The sequence below is a fragment of the Galendromus occidentalis genome, unplaced genomic scaffold, assembly GCF_000255335.2.
Source record: "Galendromus occidentalis unplaced genomic scaffold, Mocc_1.1 scf7180000077471, whole genome shotgun sequence".
NCBI classification, from domain to species: Eukaryota; Metazoa; Arthropoda; class Arachnida; order Mesostigmata; family Phytoseiidae; genus Galendromus; species Galendromus occidentalis.
Window position 1 is genome coordinate 722994 of NW_003805459.1, and position 20450 is coordinate 743443.

General features: G+C 51.3%; 1 protein-coding gene across 1 annotated transcript; it reads left to right on the top strand.

Moving 5' to 3' along the window:
- The first annotated feature begins 974 nt into the window (after positions 1-974).
- On the top strand, positions 975-19419 carry Ask1 (apoptotic signal-regulating kinase 1). The gene is made up of 21 exons (XM_029111809.1): positions 975-1223; positions 5980-6190; positions 6401-6604; positions 7195-7299; positions 7718-7881; positions 8086-8215; positions 8320-8465; positions 8762-9013; positions 9145-9298; positions 9386-9583; positions 9704-9985; positions 10106-10244; positions 10339-10850; positions 11843-12075; positions 13452-13646; positions 14911-15015; positions 15825-15960; positions 16933-17157; positions 18088-18392; positions 18539-18802; positions 18913-19419. The coding sequence occupies exons 1-21, from the start codon at positions 1213-1215 to the stop codon at positions 18986-18988; spliced, it is 4047 nt and encodes a 1348-aa protein (XP_028967642.1). The 5' UTR covers positions 975-1212; the 3' UTR covers positions 18989-19419.
- The last annotated feature ends 1031 nt before the right edge of the window (positions 19420-20450 follow it).

Sequence of the window (20450 nt, forward strand, 5' to 3'; positions counted from 1 at the left end):
GGCCGGAGCGCATCTGCGACGAAAACGTTTTGGTTCTTTTGTTTTCACCATCGATCATCGGAGAAGAATTTGGGTGAGAGCTTGTTTGAATCACAAGGAAGTTTATGGATTTCGATAAGAGTTGACTCGATAGGGACGTAAACCGAGCCCAGACCACAGACTACCTCTTTCGGAGAACTACTCCCAGCGCAGTATTTGTGTGATGATTGTTCACCTGCTTGCTTGCGGCCATGGATAACCTACGACTGTGTACAGGGAATATCGGGTTATCTACGCAGGATTGTTCCATCATGAAAGCTCTGAGCCAGATACGAGAGCATGATCTCAGGTAAGTGGGAGTAGATAGGTATCGAATTGTGGTGGAGACTTTAGAGTGACCGCAGCGGTAGCGATCGCGCCTCCGGGGAGCTCTGTGACCGCTTGGAACGATGATCCTGCGACCTCCGCTTGCTCCTCTCGATCATTTAGTTTTGAGGTCAAAGGATCCGCGCGGATTTGCGATCAAATCCCCCTGAGACGAGAGAGGTGGCTCGCGTGAGCGAGCGATCTCGGGGACTTATCGCAGCCCGATGATCTGAATAATTTGGAGCTCGTTACAGCCTGGAACAGAATGGCGGGGGGAGGGGCGGAAAGGGGGGAAATATTCAAGTTCGAGGGGGAGAACGCCGATCCGTCTCTCGGTCCCGGAATATGCGGCCGAAGGACGCTCCTCATAATCCGGTCACTCTGCTTGTGGTAAATGTTCGAAAGCCCGCGCCGTTTTACTTTCCTCCTTGCCTCCGACGCATGCGCGGTCACGGGAAACACTTTGTCAAGAATCTTTGTGTATGTGTGTGCGTTGATTCTAACGCGACGACGACCGTCTGTTGTTTGTGCTGCTGCTGGTTGGCTAGTTGTCGTCGCCGCCGCGAGTGTGTCTTTGTATGTGGTGGTGTCGATGATCTGCTGTTGCCGCTGCTGTTACTGGCACGGCCAAGGAGGTCTGTCCGACTGACTGAGTGAGGAGGCTGGTGCACAGCTGAGAACTTTGTTCAGCAGTGAGTAAAGCAGAGCGTGTTGTGGTACATACAACGGCGACGTCGAATAGAAGTGAGCAGCACTCGTACGAGAGCTCCCAGACCGAGTGCTGTGGCGTTTCGAAGTGCTCTGTGTGTTGTCGAAGATTCCGTCCCATGTGACTAACCCTCAAGGTCTGCTGGAACCAGCTCCTCTATGCTCAAAAGGTAAGTAGGATGAACAAGGACGACGATGGCGGCGGCGGCAGCGGCGGCCGCGACCGAGACACCTGCTCACTCGATCTCCCGGAGCAACAATTATCACTATTCATTTATTGATTCCGAAACTCGAGGTGACAAGCCGACGGATCGCGTGACCGAGCGGACCGGATCGAGCGAGTACGATACCGACCGCCAGGATTATAGAGGAGAGCTTCTTTGGCCATCACTTTGTGTCCGATGCAAGTGCGGTGTGTTTCAGCGACGTCAACGACGACGATAGCGTAGACAGCGAGTCGTCCTTCCGGGTTATTATTAGCTTTATTGGTTTGGATGTGCGGAGAAGTCGGCCGCTTCGGTCCTGCTCCGATTATTCGGCGAAAAGAGGACTGAGCGCGGGATTCTCAGTGCATCTCCGAGAACGGCATCCAGACGATTCGATCGGACTGTACGCCCTTGCTCGCGCAACTCGCTCGCGCAACTTGCCGCGCGGCAAAAACTCGAGAAGAGAAGCCGTGCGTCGCTCGAGAGTCTGTCTGTCAAAGGAGAGAATCAGTCATCGACATTAATCTAGGAGTCTGGAGTCTGACAGAAGACATCAGTGTCTTTTGACCGGCGGCTCGGAGTGGAATCTGTGGTGATGGTGGTTGTCGAGCCGCTAACGCCGCGCCGCTACCGACCACATGAAATAAACTCTCGTAATTGTCGGTGAGCGATCAGCGTCAATTGGAACAAGCTGCTGCTGCTACTGTCTTGCAGTATTCGCCACCACAAGCGACGAGTGACTCGCCTTGTGTGTTCTGACGCTGGACTAGGAGATTCGGAATCCCGAGCTAAGTCAGTTCAACCGCGGCAATCCATCTGGCTCGCGCCGCGCCGTGGGTCGATGCTGCAAGGCTTCGAGTGACTCGACACGAGCGGGATAATCCGTCGAGAGGTCTCTCGATCGAATTCGGCACTGGATAAAGTTTGCAAAGTTTACCCGAGCCGCTTTCCTTGGACTTCCCGCTTCGGGATCCAACGGGATCGAAGCTCTGACACCTCTTCGAATATGCTCGATTGTTATCAATCGATCGTAATCGTTCTTCCAAGCCTGTCCCAGCTCAATAGGGACCGCTGACAGCGTTTGCATCAGCGAGATTCAATGAGATAATCTACTGCTCAGCGTTGAGCGAATGCAGTCTGACATTTACGCGACCGACCGGAGAACTTCGTATCGTTGTGCATTCGCGCACGAGTAGTATCGCGTTACCGATGCTCTGTCGGATTCGGAGATGAAATGAGGTAGCTGTTCTGGCACAGAATCGGTCTACCTCGCGCGCGGACGATGAACAACCGGGACGATTCCGGGATCGGACGAACCAAATCTCCGGTCCCCCGGACAGTCAGCTCACTTAGGAAGGTTCGCGGAACCGGTTGTCGATGCGGTCTGTGTTCGCCTTCGAGCGCCGTGCGTTCTTTAGCGACTACAGGGTGAGATCCTCGCTGACCACTCTAGGTGGCATTCCACACTCGAGCGTGGCAATTCCAGCCATGAGATTCCATTGACGATGTCTCGTTCCGCAAACTCGTTACTGTCTCCTCGGGGGCATCCTAACTATCCCTTTCGGTTTCCTCGATCTCTCTGGGATTCGCGCTACGTTCCCGGAGTCGGTCTCGAGGAACCTTCAACATGAGCAAGTATTGGCCAAGTGAGCTTACGGCCTGGAACCGGTTCCCTAGCCGGACGGAAGAGCGTCGTTTTCGCGATTTTCTCGTCCCCGGGTTTCCCAGACGCGAGCTTGATCGCATCGACTGTAAAGGGGTCAAAATCTTGAGGATTTGAATGCGCAGCACGCCGAGGGAGCTTCCGAGATGGGAATGTGCGTATCTGGAGCTTTCCTGTGCGGCAGAAATCCGCGCAAATGGAGAAGGAGTCCAAGCGGAGCTCTTATTCGAAAAACAGGGTCCAAGAATGCCAGTCCAGACAGAACAGCGCTCTGTCGATAATTTACAACCAGGCAGTTGGAATCGCGAGAGCGGGTCAGCTGGTACGTGAAACCGACGTGATCTTCAGCTTCGCTATTCATTATTATTATGAACGAGGGCTTTAGAATAGACGAGAACATGGCAACGATCTCGCGCGAATTCTCGGAATGGTTTACCAAGGGAGCACACAGGGAACGGAGAGCCAAGCCGGTGAGGCAGACGAGGCGAACCGTGCGATCGGCTACTTGTGCGGCCAAATGACCCGCCCTCCCGCGACCTTGGCCCACACCCGAGAGTTCAAGAGTGCTCTACGGCACCGATCGCCGCAACCGACGTTGACAGCGAACTCGTCCAACTCGGGATGTACTCTCCAGCTGTGCAAAGTTCTGGAGCAGAGTTGGGTGCGTGCATGGAGTGTGATTTCTCGCTCAAGCAATGGGAAACGACTCTCGAGTGCCTCTGATAATTGTTCCGGCTGCGCGTGGGAGAAACGTGATGCCGATTGTGAACTTAGCGCTCTGGGTTGGCTTCGCGCCCTCTCTTTTCGAAAGATTGCTCTTTCTCCATCGAGCACTCCCAATATCGCGCTTCCTAGATCTGCTTGCCGTGGTGCGGAATTCTAGACTCGTTTCTAGCCCAAGTTTCGTCTGACTTCAATTTGTCGTGACAGTCGTCCCCAGTGACTTTAGGCTCGAACTGCGGACAGAAGTTCACTCTACCGTTGCCCTATACAGTCGAAGGTATTTCCACAGTCAGATTAGGCTCAATGTGCGATTTTTCCCTGATGCTAAGGCTTCTCATTGCCGTGTTTGAGCTCTAGCGAACGTGGTTCGTATGGGTCTGCATTCTTCAAGATACGAAGGAGCATGGGTATATATAAGTTTTCGCATCCCTCTGGTGAGACGCGAGACTTCAACGGCTGCTCCTCAAGACCTCACTTTTTCGGGCTGTTCCACACAGCCAAGGTTTAACGTCCCGGGTACTGTTATTCACATTGCTTCCGAGGACGGATCCATAGAGAAAATGTACCCAGGAGGATCAAGGCCGAGTACCTGCATATTTTTCCGGCAGCAGGGATCGAACCCACACCGCCTCCCGCGCGAGCGGCGTCGTTGCGGCTCCTCAAGACCTCAGCGGGCTTTACCAGTTTTGGCATTCGCGCAGAATCCCCCAACTCATGCGGAAGATCATTGACTTTTGCGGGAAATTTCCGTGACACTCGTCTGAGCTACAATAAGACCGAGAACCCATAACGAGTCACCCCGCGCGGAAATCCCAAGCTGGAGAATCGAATCTCTCTTCGCGCTGAGTCACGCTCCCGTCTCTTCGTTTACCCACTACCACAAGCACGACTTTAATGAAACGAAAACAAACGCATTCACGATCGCGTCGAGCTTGAGGAGGCATCTTCCCATGATCCGAAACATGGAGTGCATCTGAACGTAGGCTTCAGAATTCATTTATCAGTCTGTTTTCCGGTGAATAGGGAATCTAGAAGCTCAGGAATCCTCTCAGAAATGAAAATACCATTTGAATATCTTCAGCTTGCTTCCGCCTGATCAAAAGCACCAAAACTGGCGCGCACACATAGAATTGATAATTGGCATTTTTTTTCTGGACGATTCGCGGAATCCCTGAATCCGATCCCTACCGTTCCAGAAGAACTATGCTTTTGCGCGAGCTTCAAATTGATTCTCGGGCGTCAACTTGCCTGGTGGCGGCTGTAGCGGGAACGCTCGAAAAAGAATCTTCGTGGGTCGCATAAGAGTCCTTTACGGTCGGCCGGGAGGGCAGAAGCGCTCCCGGGGTTCCGCATGCTCCGGTCGGGCACCAAGCTGAGAATCTCCCGATTTCTCTGCCCCTTATCGTATCGACATCATTGAACAATATTTATTTTCCGAAGACCCCTCACCTCCGTCAGGACGATCCCCAATTGTCTTTCGGCGCTGGAGTATTTTGTCTCCGGACCTTGCTCTCAATCGTTCATCTCCGATGCGGAGGTGGGAATTCTGAAGGGAAAACTGGGAACCTTTCTGGAGAAATTTACGTTCGTCGCTCCATTATACGGGCTCCGACCAGAAGCGATCTATGCCGTGAATTTTGGATAGCTGTCGAACTCAGGTTCTTCAGGAAGCATTTCAAGGCTGAGCAGATTTCCGCCTCGCATCTTCTCCCTCACGAAGGCAGCTACGAATACTTCGAACCAAATATTTCAGAGGCAGAAACAGAGAATAAAAAAGTTTCCACTGCCAACTGAGATCACGGACAGGAACTTAGGAGGAGGTTGATCTTTCCTCTTGAGGAGTTTTCGAAGGAACACGTGACTCCAGTACTTCGGCTCCTGGCATTAGTTTACTTATACATGCGAATTCAGGTGGTCAGGTCGGATGAAAAACATCTTCGGACGGGGTCCCAACGCGAGTCGTGCCAAGAAGCGGGGAATTTTCATGGAGCTTTTTTTTGTCAGCTTGACAGACCTCTGGGCGGAGCTTCTTCCTCTTTACCGTAGTAATGCTCTTCGGAGAGACGTCAACGAGAACAGTGATACCGTCAGAGTGCTCTCTGACCTGGGAGATGCAGATTCATTTGCGATTTCCTCAGGATGCTCTCATGGAATTATTATCGACTGCAGGAGTCTAAAGCCAGCGCTCTGACCCGCTGCAAGAGTGCTATGTCCCCAACACAGAGACTACCATTATTCATGGATTGCCTTTGCGAATTTCCGGCTCTCACGAAATCTCCATTATTCTATCGATCCAAGCTCAAATCTAATACAATCCCCTTCCTCCCACTACAGGAAATGCAGATCGCAGGACAACCTCGTTGAGGCCGCGGGACACGCAGCGAAGCGGCCGAGCGTCACGGCATTCAACGTCACCCCCAATTCAGGATTGCCAGCTGCTTCTTCGTCGGCAACCGCGCAGATGGACCCGGATCTACCTCCGTCGCAAGGCTCCAGCACCACCACGACAGTCGCAAAAATGGAGGTCGTCCTTTTGATTGATCTCGTGAGTGTTTCCCTAAACCGCCGACCGGGTCGCATTTCTTCTGATCCTAAGGTCGACGTTCAAGCTCAATTGATCCGTGAGCTCCAGACCCCTTCTCCTCTCCTGCACCTGCTTCTCGCGTTCGCGTCAGAAATATCTCTCCTGATAATTATAATGGAGCGCGATGAAGCGACGAAATTAGCACGGAGTATTGTCATACCGTTTTCGCAGGAAACTCGGCATTCGGAATGGGGCGATCCCCAACACAGGGCAATTGCCCTCGAAGAGATCCGGAAAGCTAGTCGATGTGCGGGCGCGGAGTTCAAGACCTGTGACCTCAAGGATCTCGCTTATCATGAAGGATTCTCAGGATCAGGAGATGCTAGAGAGCAATTTTATCAGGCCGACGTAGCGATCGTCGACGTCAGCGTGCGGGTGAGTTGGAGCGCCGGGGCTCAACTTGAACACAACTCCCGAAATCAGCGAGCGACATCAATCGCATATTATGTTAAAAAGTGAATATTTAGGCAGATGGATTTGTCGCTTTTTCAAAGAACAATGGCTCGACAGCAACTGTGTCATGATAGCGCTTCGTGACGCTTCCTCTCTCGACGGACTCAGATGTGCAAGACGTCGTCTATCAAATAGCTGAAACGAAAGATCTATACAGATAGGTAGCGCTGCCTCAGCTTTCGGTCTGGCTAGCGGCTACGTAGTTGCCAAGCTCGCTAGAATAAATAAAATCGTGGTGACGTTGTCTTGGCCGCACGAACCTTCTTTGGTGAACCGTGGCGTTTTCTCCGGGAGTCATTTGACTGCTTGAGTTCATCCAAGTCTTTGCGATCAGGTTTCTATAACTCTTTGGAATAGCGTCAGCGTGATACCGGGAAGCGGGAATAGGTCTCTGTAATCTGTAAATAAACACCGAGCGCTACATCACACATATGGAAGCAATTCGATGCGACCTCCTCATCAAGGACGTTCGGCTGCCGAAAGCGATTTTCATTCCGTTTTTCCGATTGCAGAGCCAATGGAATGTATTGTTCTACCACCTGGGAATCAGAGAGAGTTTCGGGATGTCGCAGAGCATTCTAATCGGGAACGCATCCAGTAAAACGGGCGACCACAAGGTATGATGAGCTCTAATGAGCGATCTGGAACGATCCCGATTCAAGGGACGATTGGCCCTTAAGCCGGCTGGCCTATAGACAAGTTCAGAGAATGGTCGACACTGGCGACCTGAACATCTTCCAATAGATTCTCCCGTCACCATGGAATCTGATCAGACCCGCATGAGTGAGAGATTAGGTGGAAGGAATTAAAAAATCCCAAACAAGCTGCGCCGCTCACACCGCCCGCGACGACCGTGACCGGTGAAGCCATCGCTCCATAGCATTAACAAACGAAAGTTCCGGCTTATCGAGATAGCGGATGCCTCAAAACATCACAAAACACTACCCGGAACCGCAGATGCCTGAATTCAGCGGCAGACGAGGAAAATCCGACGCGAATGGAGTTCCCGAAAGACTCAAGTCCAATCGATTTCAGAGTCAGCTATTCAGCTACAAGCCAGTCTACTACCGTGTGACAGAGAAAAATTTTTGTTACGTCAGCGACATCGGGCCCTTCCATGACAGCATAACGTCTTCAAATGAGAAATCGCTCACCGAGGTCATCAGGAAGAGTCTGCTCGAACTCGAAGTTCAAACGAAGTAAGATCGGATCTCTTGCTGTCGGGACGGCGCGGACAGCCGCCACGGTGCTTAGTCCCCTCTTGTTCTCGAATAATTGTCGGAACGATGCTCACACTCATATTCAGAGCTTTCGGCTCCGAATCGCATCGGTTTGAGGGTGCCCAAACGAAACTGTGAAGAGCGCGCGAACGAAATTGTGAAGGGCGTCGAATCGGATTCCAGGGAATTCCTAAAAGACAGATTCCTGAAGGACCTCCGACACCTCCCAGAAACTCTGAGGGGGGACGAGCTGAGAGCGGCGTTGAAGAACTTCCGGATACGGCTCGACGATCCCAACGTCATCTCGCTGGAAGTGAGTTCGGATTGAATCTCATGGTGCTTCCACCAGATTCAATGAAAATCATAATCTCTAAAAACCATGTCCAAAGTCTAATCTGTTCCCCTGCGATTCCGCAGGTTGTACACGCGTTACTGAATGCATTGAACGACGCACAGGATTATGACTCCTCAGTGAAGCTCGTCGAAGATCTCCAGGAGGTTTCGACGCTGAGCTTCATGCACTGTGCTGCCATCCAGTACTTGTATGCTTTCGCCCTCAATAGGTAAGCTCTCCCTGGCTCTTCCGAACCGCGGGGCATTCCGTAGGTGGGAGAGTTCCATCCAAACAAAAGCTCCAGCAGACCAGGATGGAGAGAATTAATTCAGATGATTCCACGGAAAAATAATCCAAACATTCGATGTTTTTGTTGGAAGCGGATTCGAAGATTAGCTACTAGGTAGTTTCATCCATCTATCGCTATACCAGTCAATACATGAGATTATACATGAGCATGGCACGTCGGCTGGGGGAGGCTGTAGCTCCGGTCCAAGCCCGGCTAACGCTCCGACTGATCTACAGGCGGAAGAAAGAAGGCGATACCGACCGAGCCCTCGCTGTCATGGAGAAAGCCCTGGAAAAAAAAGAAAACGAGATCCCAGACTACTTGGGGCTGTGCGGGAGAATATACAAGGACAAGTACCTGAACAGTGACTGTAAAGATACGGACTCACTGAAGAAAGCGATCGAATGGTATCGAAAAGGTTTCGATGCCCTCCAGTCGGTCTACAACGGCATAAATTTAGCGACGCTACTCACCGCTGACGGCCACAGGTTCGTTTATGAAAGATCGATGCTGATTCGTTGTGGCTCCGTGATTGTGCTTCTCGATTGATGGTCTTTGTATTCCTCGCCTCATGGTACTGCGAGTATGTCGAAAGTGAAGTCTTCCGTCCGACCCACAGATCCGAGGAGAGCCACGACCTCCAGTACGTGTTTTTGGTGCTTAACAACTTGATCGGGAAGAAAGGCGAAATCGATGCGATGACTGATTATTGGGACGTAGCGACATACTTCGAGGTTTGCTACTTGGTCGAGGACTACACGCGCGCCATCAAGGTACTCGAGTCGTTCTTCATGATTTGAGCTTGCGGGAGGGTTACGCAGCGGGTGGGCCCCAGTTGACGATCGGTTTCCGGTCCCCAGGTTGCCATAAAAATGTTCCACCTCAACCCGGCGAGTTGGTGCTTGGCGAGCACGCTTCTCAACATTCAACTCATAGCGAGAAAACGAAGAAAAGGCGACACAACGGAAATCAAACCTGAGGAACACATCATGGGTTTCTGGATCGACTATTTCAGCATGGCCACACAGAAGGATCTAGAGGATCATATTTTGTTTCCGGTGAGTCATGTGGGAGCTTTTCCTGAAAAGGACTCCGAACGCCTCAGACTGTTTGAGAAAATGTCTCCGCTCCACCACGCTGTACGTCGACACTAATACGATCCTCTGGCCCATCTCCAGGTTCTGATCAATGAACCCACCGAGACTCTTATGCCGTCGTACGTCACGCTGAATTTAGACACGGGCGATCAGAAGAAGTCCATCCAGATCTCCCACAAATGCGTCGACACGATGCGTGGCACCTGCAAGCGGCGCCACGAATGGCTCTTCACTTCGCCGACGATAAAGGGCGTCTCGCTCTACAAACAAGACGACCGCTGCATCTTATTATACGTACACGAGAACTCTGATGATTTCCAGATGTTCTTCCCCTCATCTGCTGCTCGAGGAAGATTCTATCAGGTCAGTGCCGGATCGCTATCGGATATTGTCTGATTGATTCATGAAGGGGCATATTATTTATTCTCCCCAAGCCGTTCTTGTGATTGAACTCCCGAGAATGTCCACACGCTCCTCACGCAGGTGGTCCAAGGTATGATCAACGAAAACCAGCAGAACGAGGACGCCATGTGTCTTGCTTTCGACTACGATGCTCAGTTTCAATGTATAGACTTCGAATACGAGCTCGACGAAAATCGACAGAAGAAGGTTCTCGGCAAAGGTTCGGAACATTTCGAGTAGTCAGACACAGGCACGGCTTCCTTATGAATGATTCGATCCAGGGGGTGCGGAATACCCACTCTGATTTCCCGCAGGAACCTACGGTGTCGTCTACGCCGCTACGGACACGAAAACCATGACTCAAATAGCCGTGAAAGAAATTCATGAAAAAAATCTCAAGGATGTTCAACCTCTGCACGAGGAGATCATGCTGCACATGCATCTCCGACACAAGAACATCGTCCAATATCTAGGATCGAAAAGCGAGGATGGCTTCGTGAAGATCTGTATGGAGCGCGTGCCCGGTGGGAGCTTGTCACACCTGCTACGCTTCAACTGGGGTCCTCTGAGATTCGAGAGCACAATCGCGCATTATACGAAACAGATCCTGGAGGGGATAAAATATCTCCACAAAAACAACATAGTACACAGAGACATCAAGGGCGACAATGTGCTAATAAACACCTACTCCGGGATCGTGAAAATCTCCGACTTCGGAACTTCGAAACGAATGGTCTCCGGCCGTCTTGTGGAAACTTTCGCTGGAACCTTCCAATATATGGCGCCTGAAGTGATGGACAACGGTGACCGAGGCTACGGAAAACCGGTAAGCTCACCATCGAAGTATCGCTGCTCGTCCCGAATGGATCCTGACCGTGCCCCTCTTATGTCTGTGTGCAAACCCTCTCACAAATCTCGTCATGAGCACCAACGTTTTGGAGACATGGGATGCGCTGCCTGTTCCCGTCGGATCATTGGGCATACGAACTCGAGAGATTTCCGGGAATATCGATTGACAAGGGCCGGAGCGCAGTATAACCAGTACAGTATAACCCCGGTATTACGGACTCGGATATAGCGAACACTCCATTCTTAGTGTGCGGTCACGGCCAATGGTATCTCCCGATTCTAGGTGACTGGGCTGTAGTGGACTGAAAAACGGACATTCGGATTTGACGGACTGATTCCTCGGTCCCGGTCCTAACTCGTCCCGTGTTATAAGGGACCCGCTATACCCCTCTCGCGAGGCGGAACTAACTAACTTCGATCTAACTTTGAACAAGATTGAGATTGGGATTAGGGATCCGTGGGAGCATCCGAGCGGCTCTTCTGATTCACCGCGGGTCTCACGAAGTCCAGGTCCGGATACAGCGGACTGTTTATACCGGTCCCGTGGAGTCCTTTAATTTCCTCAAGTTTGCTTCTGAAAAATTATCCGCGTCATTACATAGCTGGCTCGCTGACTTCTCGAACCCGGAAGACTCTTTTCCGAGTCAATCAGGGGTTTGTGTGCTGCGTCATTGCATGAGATATGCCATTCGTTCGTCATCCCTCTGCACTCTGCACGTAGTGATTTTTCCCGGCTAGCTTGCCGTGTCTACCTCGTGCTGAATAGATGCTCGGCATCGGGTCTTGATATACTGCTTGATGCTCTTACCGGAGATGCGCCGTCAGTGCACCCTCATTCTCACATCTGAAGATCCTCTCTGAGTCACAGCTCTTACACCTCGATATTCCTGTGACGAGGCCATCAGGAACACGGTGTTTCTTTGGCATCCACGAACAGGAAGAATGAACCGAATCTCGATTTCGTTTCAGGCCGACATCTGGTCATTGGGCTGCACGATCATCGAGATGGCGACGGGAAAGTACCCCTTCCCTAATCTTCCCCCGCAAGCAGCTCTCTTCAAAGTAGGACAATTCAAGATTCACCCGGATATACCCGAGAAGATGAGCGATATCGCCAAAAATTTCATCGAAAAGTGTTTCGATCCGGATCCGGATAAACGAGCGACAGCGGATGACCTCCTCGTGGATCCCTTCCTGAACGCGTGAGTTCTCTCATTGTGGACTGAAAGAGCGTGATTTCAAGGAGACCAGTCCGTTCATTGGTACCTTATTCGGAGGCTCCTGAGCATTAGTTTCAACGCTTGTGATGAAGCTCCCGGGCATAATCGTTATGGATCTGTGATGGTCCGGCAACCGTATTCCTAGTCTGTAGTTTTCCGCTCCTCTGATTAATTCCTTTGAACTCTCACGATAGTGTGTGTGGCGGTCCTGGCTCATTGTTCGGTCACATCATTGTCCGGAGCCCTTCCGCCTTCGCGGTGAGGAATATTTCCTGGTCAACATATTCATTGACCGTGCTTTCCTCCGAGATTTGGCGCCGTCGAATCGTGCCGCGGAAGTTTCCCGATATGATGTCTCCGTCGAGAGCCGTCTCAGACCTTGGCTCTCGGGGGGGATTCATCCGAGTTTCTTTTCGCAGTTTCGATATCATCCAGCTTCTGGGACCGTGTCCCTCTCCAACCAAACAATCCAGCTTGCCGAGCACCACGTAAGGAATTACGTATTATGAGTATTCGCTCATGATTCTGAGTCTTGTTTCGAATCCTCTGCTCCTCCGAAAAGCTCGCTTCCCTCCATTCGTCACCGCGTCCATCATTCGCCAAACAAGAGAGATGTGTGATTGAATGGATTTATGGGAGTCATGTATCCACGATGGCCTAGGTCCTCGGTAGAGGAGAGGAGTCTGGCCGCTTGACGAGCTGAAGTGAAACGGATAGCCATTGCGGTCAAGCCACACCACGATTGGACCCTGAAGCGCCAGATGATAGAATGAATAGAGAAGCCCTCGAACGATGTGCTTCTATTGTTATGCAACAATCAGGCACGTCTCGGATCGTGCTCAGGGCAGACGGGCCGGCGCTTCCCTGACCCCTATGAATGGTCCCGCATGAGCTTTCGATCTAGAGCGGAAACAAGTCTTGCCACAACCGCCAGCGGTATCTCTGACAAAGAACTTCCCGTGAAAGACTCCTCGCGACGAACTACCGCCTCATCACAGGATCTTCGCGCTCTTTCATCCTTTCGATCCGTCTCGAAACTATTTCCAAATCCACCGGTTGCCAAACATCTTTGTGAGTTCGCATTGATTTCACCTCAAGGAGCTCCTTTCTGACGCTTGAATATTCTGCTCATGCAGACTTCTCATCCTCTCGGGGATATTCCTTGGAACGCCTCATTCATTCTCTGATGTTTTTGAAACATTCAGACCGGGCAAGCGAGTATCAGCGCATCAGCGCCGTTCCAACATTGTCACTCCGCTTGAACCTAGCTATTAAGTAAGGAGGGCAACCTCGCGAGGGAATGTTCAAAATTACCTCTGATGACTAATCGCAGAAACCCGATTTCTCCCGAATCCTAGGCCCGAGCGTAAGAAACGACAGCGACCGACAGGACCCCCGATCGAAATTCCGCGCAGCATGTCGGTACCCTACCCGGGCCACACCGGGGGACGCGTGAGCAGATTTTCATCTACCGGTGAGGACGGAGCGTACCGTGTCGCGGCTAGTCCGACATCAGAAGGTTTGCCCAGAAGTCCTGGAGCTTATTCGTACAGGTGAGCTTGTTCGACCGAAAGACAAGAAGCATAGACCCGCACTGGTGGTGGAAAGCTTCGGTGCAAAAACTCAATGATCAGATGATCGGCACTTCAACGCGAGTCTCGAACATCGAGGGGAGACAGAAATTCGATGAGAGATTCTCGCGTCGACATTCAGACTACGGGAGAATCTATTCTCGGGACTCGGAGATCCGCAATTCGTTCTGAGCCCTCTCTAGGCTCTCGTAGGAGCAGATTTGACATTTGTGAGATCAGGCCCCTGCCTCTGGAATCTCATTCCAGCTGTCAAGCTCCGTTCTATATTTCCTCTGCGGTGGATTCTCTCCTCTGCAAGGGATCGCTCTTTGAAAGTGTCGTCACAGTAGGAGATCCCGACGTGGAAGTCGCTCGATGCGATCGAACATCATGGCCACCGCGCTCTGTGGTGTTTACGCCGACCCGGCCGTAATCCATGCCGGAGCGAAGAAGATGAAAGGTAACCAGGGACAGTTAGAAACATCAACGCCGTTGAAGAGCCATCGGAAGCTCGAGCGGCTCTCCCAGACATTCCCTCTCCAAGAGAACTTCGTCTTTCCAAGCGATGACCCGCCACACGCCACACTCCAGTAGAAAAGAATATTCGGAACTCTCGACTTACATTCCGAGCGTTGATTCATCCAATAATCATCGCCGAGTCGGACCCTCCGGTCTGTTGATCTTTTCCCGCGTAGCATCGTAGCTCCACGGAGCGAAAACGCAATGGACGCTTTGTCTCGGTTCGTTCGCGTAACCAGCTTCCCCGAAGCTTCTCCGCTGTTCCCAGTTGGTGACGCGGTCTGACGTCACGTAATGCCAGATGCCGGCGGAGGGCTGTACCGTTCTTGCGCGCCGTAGCTCTTTTACAGAGGCACGCTTTGAAACCTCTGCAGCAACCAATACAAGCACCGTCGCCGTCGCTACAACTTGCTGGGACGAGCTAGACTGTGGCGGCCAGTGTGGTAGATTGATAGATTTCCTCCACCGAATTCGCCTAGGGTTGCTTACGACGACGATTCTGTCGTGGATCTCCAGGTCCGGATCCCGCTTTCGTTCCTAGATCAGCAGTGCGTGCGTGCATTTCTGTAGTGGATGACATCGCGAATGTTTGCGTGGACGACTAGGACGAGTTCATGCTATGCATAGTTCGGCGCGCGATGAGAAGGTCGATTCGATTCTTCTGGAGATCAATGTAGAAGATTCTGAAGTCAGGACCCGGACTGCCATTTGAGTTTTCTAAATTCAGAACCCGATCATGTTTATGTTCTAGTCGTGGTGTCGATCCTCAAACTCCTTTGACGCCGTCGATGAGTTCCACCTTCAACTGGAACTTGGTGGCCACGGGTGCAAAGTAAGACAGTGAAAAACTATAGACGAGTAGTTCTCACTCAGTGCGTGCACGCCGACTCCCGCTGCTGTGTTCCTCTCATTCGGCATTGACTGGGTGTGGTTGTGTGTTTTCGCTTAGTTGTCGTAAAAGAAAAACTCGATATCCCTCGACCGGTGGAACTAGACAGCCGTGGCATCAGCGGGTGCTGAACAGAAACAAAAGCAGAATATTGAAACGCGGTCCGTTAGCAGCTGACGACGGCAGCCGTTAAGGACCCTCGTTGTTGAAGCCGCGCGCCGACTTGCCGGAATGAAAACACTCTTGGCAAGCACCGGGAGCGTTCGCCGTGGCAAGCCAAGATCTTGAATGCTGCATTTCTGTGCCTTCTGCGATCCGTGTACCTTCAGACGATTTCGCTTCTCCGTCAACGAGCGAAAAGAAGAAGTGCATGATACGAATGCCTAGATTCTCTGCGTGGTCTTCGGTTTCCGTATGAACTCAAAAATAGTGACTCCCTAAAGTGAGATTTTGAGAGAAAGCTTGGCCTGCTGGCTGTGTACCTCTGTGGACAGAAGAGAAGCGCAGGGAAAAGCAGAGAGCATGTTCGAGTCAGGTGCTGCTAGATCGACCGTTCCGAACCTCGAGAATCGCGACCCTCTGGGTCCGGGTCCTCGGGAGCTGCGATGGTCGTTGATGCGGGTGCATTGCTGGGACTGTTACGATGAGCCAGGTGCTTGGTCTGCATGCGAAGACCTCGACTTGGACTCGAACGATGAAAACCACGAGCTCACTAACTCAATGACCAACGTTGTGACTCCGCTCGTAATCAGCTCGGCTCTTATCAGTCCTCCAGTGGATGGGGGCCCACAGAATGGCGTGGAGGAAGGTCAAGAATTCTATATGCTCAAGAAGGATTCTCAGCGAAGACAAACGATTGTGAAGGTTCTTCAGGACGACGGTGAACAGGTGAGTGTCGTTTATGAGGAATTTCGCTCAAGAGGCGATTGAATAGAGAGGGGATTTGGATAGTCCAGAGATCATCGGGAATTACGCACTGAAAATGAGCCGCCGGACACCAGTGACACGTTTCGTGCATTTCTGCTGCTGATAGGAATCGAAGAAAATCGATCGATGTGATATTCAAACTTTCTTTGGTTGGCCTCGTGAGCCTCATGGGATCTGTCGATAAGAGAAATGTCAAGAAAAAGTTTCCGAGCCACGAGCTGCCGCTCTTCATAGCCGCAACGCATGACGCTGTCTGATGTAATTCTCCGAAATGACTCTGTCTATCGAGTCGGAGCGTCGAGAATTCGGGCTAAGTAATAGAAAATTCTGGATTGGCGACGCTCCCAAGCGCGCATCTTTTCTGTGAGAGCGGTTCCAGACTGGAAGAAACCTCTCGAATTTCCTGGTTTCTCCATCGCGTGCGTCCTCTGTGGATTGCTCGAGGTGTGATCCCGTCGAATGATAGAGGTGCTGTAGCGCTCGTTCGTGGGACGACATGGTCGATTCAAGTGATTCGGATCGATCTGAGGTTCGTTTTGCGCAGATTCGGATTGCAATCGCTTTCTGGAGAACCTCACGATCCGTGAGTCGACCCGATGCATATTCATCAACCGGAAAATTTAATCAACGCCTTGATTCCGAGCGATTCAATCGAGGCACCCGGACCGTATCAGACATATCCAGTCGTCCAGCTCTGATTTTCCATGGACGAATCTGGCGACGACAATTTCGAATCGAAAATTTCTTACCCTGTCATTGCGACTCTGCCTCGATCACCGGGAAGACTCGCGCTTCTCCGGATGAAACAAGCGGACCCTTCTCTCGAGAACAAATCCAACATTGAGTCGGGAACTCAGTCTTATTGTGAATTGTTAGAACCACTCACGAAAAGAAAAACAGTGCTTACAGGGAATCGGATAATTTTTTTCGCAGATTTTGAAAATCTGGATGGACAAAATCCAAGCGAACTTGGGCTCGTCCGCTCTCCTGATCAACGAGGAGCATCTTACGAAACTCTTGAGTGGAATGATCTCATTCCTCCCCGAGCAGAACAAGAACCAATTGTCAAAAGTTCTGGCCCAGCTGAAAGAGTCACTCGACTACGACGGAAGCGCTCTCAATCAGCTGCAGACCGCGCTATTCGTATTTCAACATTCGGTGAGTTCAATTTAAAACTCGATCTCTCATCGGCGCCCACGTCATCCAACGGCATCTGTGGGAACGTGCCCTAACTATGTCACTCCGCGCCGAGAACATACCTAAACCATCCAATCCGCGACGGACGCGACCGGGACGGAGACCGAGAGATCAAGCATTCCATACCGAGAGCGCTTTTCACGACTTTCCCAGCCCGGAAAATCGTCGATTGAGCCCTCAGCCCTCATTCTATTCCGCATGCCACTAGGAAGCCATCGATCTACGTGAGCGGAGTGCGTGTCGAGCTTTATTTTGGTGGCGGCCAGCCTCGTCTCAAGGAATGTCCGGCGAACTCTCTGAGGGCGAACAATCTCCTGGCATTTCCGCTTTGATGGAAGAGAAGATTTTAGAGGCGCCGCCGGCTGGAGTGCCAGCGTTCGCCATCGTCCTTATAAGACGCTATGGGGAAGGATCATCTCTGGAAGACATTGAACGCTTTTCTCCGTCATTTCCGCAGTCGTCGAGTCATATTAGGAAAAGTATAAAAATGTCCCGGAAAATATGCGACAACGGAAGCAGACCGGAATGCTTGCGCACTGAGAGATCCGTTATCTATCTAGCTATCTTTGGTGATCTGCTCAAGGAGGCGGTCAGTCGGTCGCTCGACTGACCGCGTAGCGTTTCCATTGACTTGTTTAATCCATTATGACGTCATCGACGTCATGACTGCGATTACAGCAGATACGCCTGGTCGAATGCGGCCTTCGATTCTCCGCCGTCGTCCTCCTCTTTGTTCTATTGATACCTGGATGAAGGAAAATGCAATCGCCTACTGATCATCTTCGGCTGACAAGCATATGAAGACACACCGAGGAGGACTGAAGCACGTATGACAATTCGACGGCTACCGACGAGTCGCTCGTCTCTCACCTCTCTCGATCTCCGTTCCAGGTCATGGATATTCTCAAACGCCAGAATATCAAGCCCCATTGGATGTTCGCCCTCGACAACCTCGTGAAACAGTGTTGTCAAGCCGCGATTTCCATCCTTTCTCCGGAGCTGGCCGCGAACATAATCGGACACAATATCGAGGAGGAAGAAGATCGGGCGTCAAGTGTTACGAGCGGCGTATCCACGACAGCGTCGATACGATCCGCTCAGAAACAGGACGGTCTGTCGCACATGGACGGAGACGTTCTGGGCCGGGTGCTAGATCAGTTCGGAAATCTGCCCGTGAATAAAGAGGACACAACAAAGTGAGTGTTCCCATCGGTGCCAACCCCTTATCCCGGCCTCGTTGGGTGCCCATGATTTCCTCCGATGAGTTCCCCTCATGAGTCCTAACGCATGGGCGATCAGAGCGACCGAAACCGGCTCTCATCCGATCATTTTCCTCCAACAGCTTAGTCAAAGCTCTGATGGAGCAGGAGATGCGATGTTGTGGTTTGGTCCTGTCTCTGATTAAAAACGGTCAAATGGGTGCGGACGGAAGCTCATCCACATCGAGACTCTTAGCCAAGGATGACGGCGATCCTGAAATGGTGCGGTGGCTGGAGAACATAGGGCTCGATGAAGCAAGTGTGATGAAATTCGTGCAGGAACGCTTCTCCATGGAAGACGTTCTACAGCTCGTTGATCGAGAAGATTTGAAACGCCTTGGACTCAAGTAAAGTTCCTCGACTTGTTCCCTTTCGCATCTTCCCCATCAGTATAGGTTTTGACCTGCACAAAGCCTCACCATAAATATTTCTGCTCTCTAATCGTAATTTCTCTCAGGTTGGGCTACGAGGTTCGCGTCTGGACGGCGATTCAAAAACATCGGAATCGGAAGGATTGCGAAAATACGACTTGACATCGGATCGGCCACATCTTCGGAACTAGGAAATTACTCCCATGATCACGGAGAAGGATGCACGAGCGTTTGTGGGAACTGCTCTGACGATTGAAGAGGGCGCCAGGTGTTGTTTTGAGCTGTCTTGTGCTCCACGACGGAAGCTACGATTAATGTCTCCGAGCCCTCAATTTCCCCATGATCTCAATCCAACTTGTTAATGTTTCTGTTAGGAAGGCCAATTGTGAGTTTGGGCACTCAGAACACTCATAATTTGTATCTATATATATTTCTAATAGAGCCGTTGAGCCGCGCAAGTCGATCGTGGCCAGGAGTACAGTTGTTCAGAGAGAGTTCAGGGACGAAAGTGACTGACTCATTACTCGACTGAAACTTTTGTGTGGTTGATGAATACAAATCCTCCGATCTTGGTGGAAACCGACTTCAGAACACGTTCCAGATTTATTCAAGGATGGAGGGGACGTGTGCACCAGCAAAGCCTTTCGTTGATTTGAATTATTCGCGTAGTTTGTTCCGCTTTGGAACCAGGATATATACCTGAAGGTTTTTCTGAGGGAGCACGTGCGTTCCTCAGGGATGAGAGCTCGTGGGACGACGTTGTTGGAGAGAGGCCTTTTCTCGCCTTCCGAAGCGGTCCTTCAGCTAGTCTGGAGCATGGATCCGGAATCGAGACAGGAAGCGACATCATTCCGTCCCCTTGACTGGCCTCGTCTCTGTCATCCATATAATGAATAACAATCCATGAATTCTCCCATGCGCTCGCCGAAATGTCATGCGGTCACTCGCAGGTGGGCATGATCAGATCCCGGCGGTCGGGCGGAATGTGCGTAGGGGGGCCCATTTGAGCAAGCCAGTGGACCCCACTTGGATTCTCCGGGACCCGGTCACAAGAACTCGCGAGAGCTTCGTTTGGGTACCGGAATGTTCCTCACGGCAGCTACTTTCGGGTGTCTGGCTCGAGAGAAAGTGAATCCACGTTCGATCTTACTGGGGGATTCTTGCACTAGAGAAGACTCCATAGATTGTTACCCGATTCTCGAATTTCATGGTCGAGATTCTGAGGGGGCTGAGACCAGGGAAAGGATAGGATGCAGGAAACGGGTGTTGCACGAGATCAATGAGGACATTAGGTGGGAGAAAGAAAGGCGAACGAATATACATATGGTAGGATGACGATAAATCTACACACTTCATACATACCGCTGATATTCCAAGAAGAAGGCGGACTTTAGTATACAGCAGTCGCCGCCGAACAGGCAAATTTCGGAGGATAGATGAAATCGACGCACAGTCTCAATTAAATGGTCAGTTTTGAGGGTAGCAATTCAGGTACTCGACTCGCGAAGAGTGCAGAACTCCTCTCGTTGCTCTGTTGAGTGAGTATCAACTAGGCTTGCGGTATTCATCTGATTGAATTAGACGGGCAGGTTTTGGGTTCTCGGAGAAGATGGATGGGCAGTCT

What these genes read in the sequence shown, in the direction of transcription:
- Ask1 (XM_029111809.1), top strand. An exon ending in CTCGAGGAAGATTCTATCAG is followed by an intron (nt 9,986 to 10,105) that starts GTCAGTGCCGGA and finishes CTCCTCACGCAG; the next exon opens with GTGGTCCAAGGTATGATCAA. An exon ending in TATTCGTATTTCAACATTCG is followed by an intron (nt 17,158 to 18,087) that starts GTGAGTTCAATT and finishes TCTCCGTTCCAG; the next exon opens with GTCATGGATATTCTCAAACG.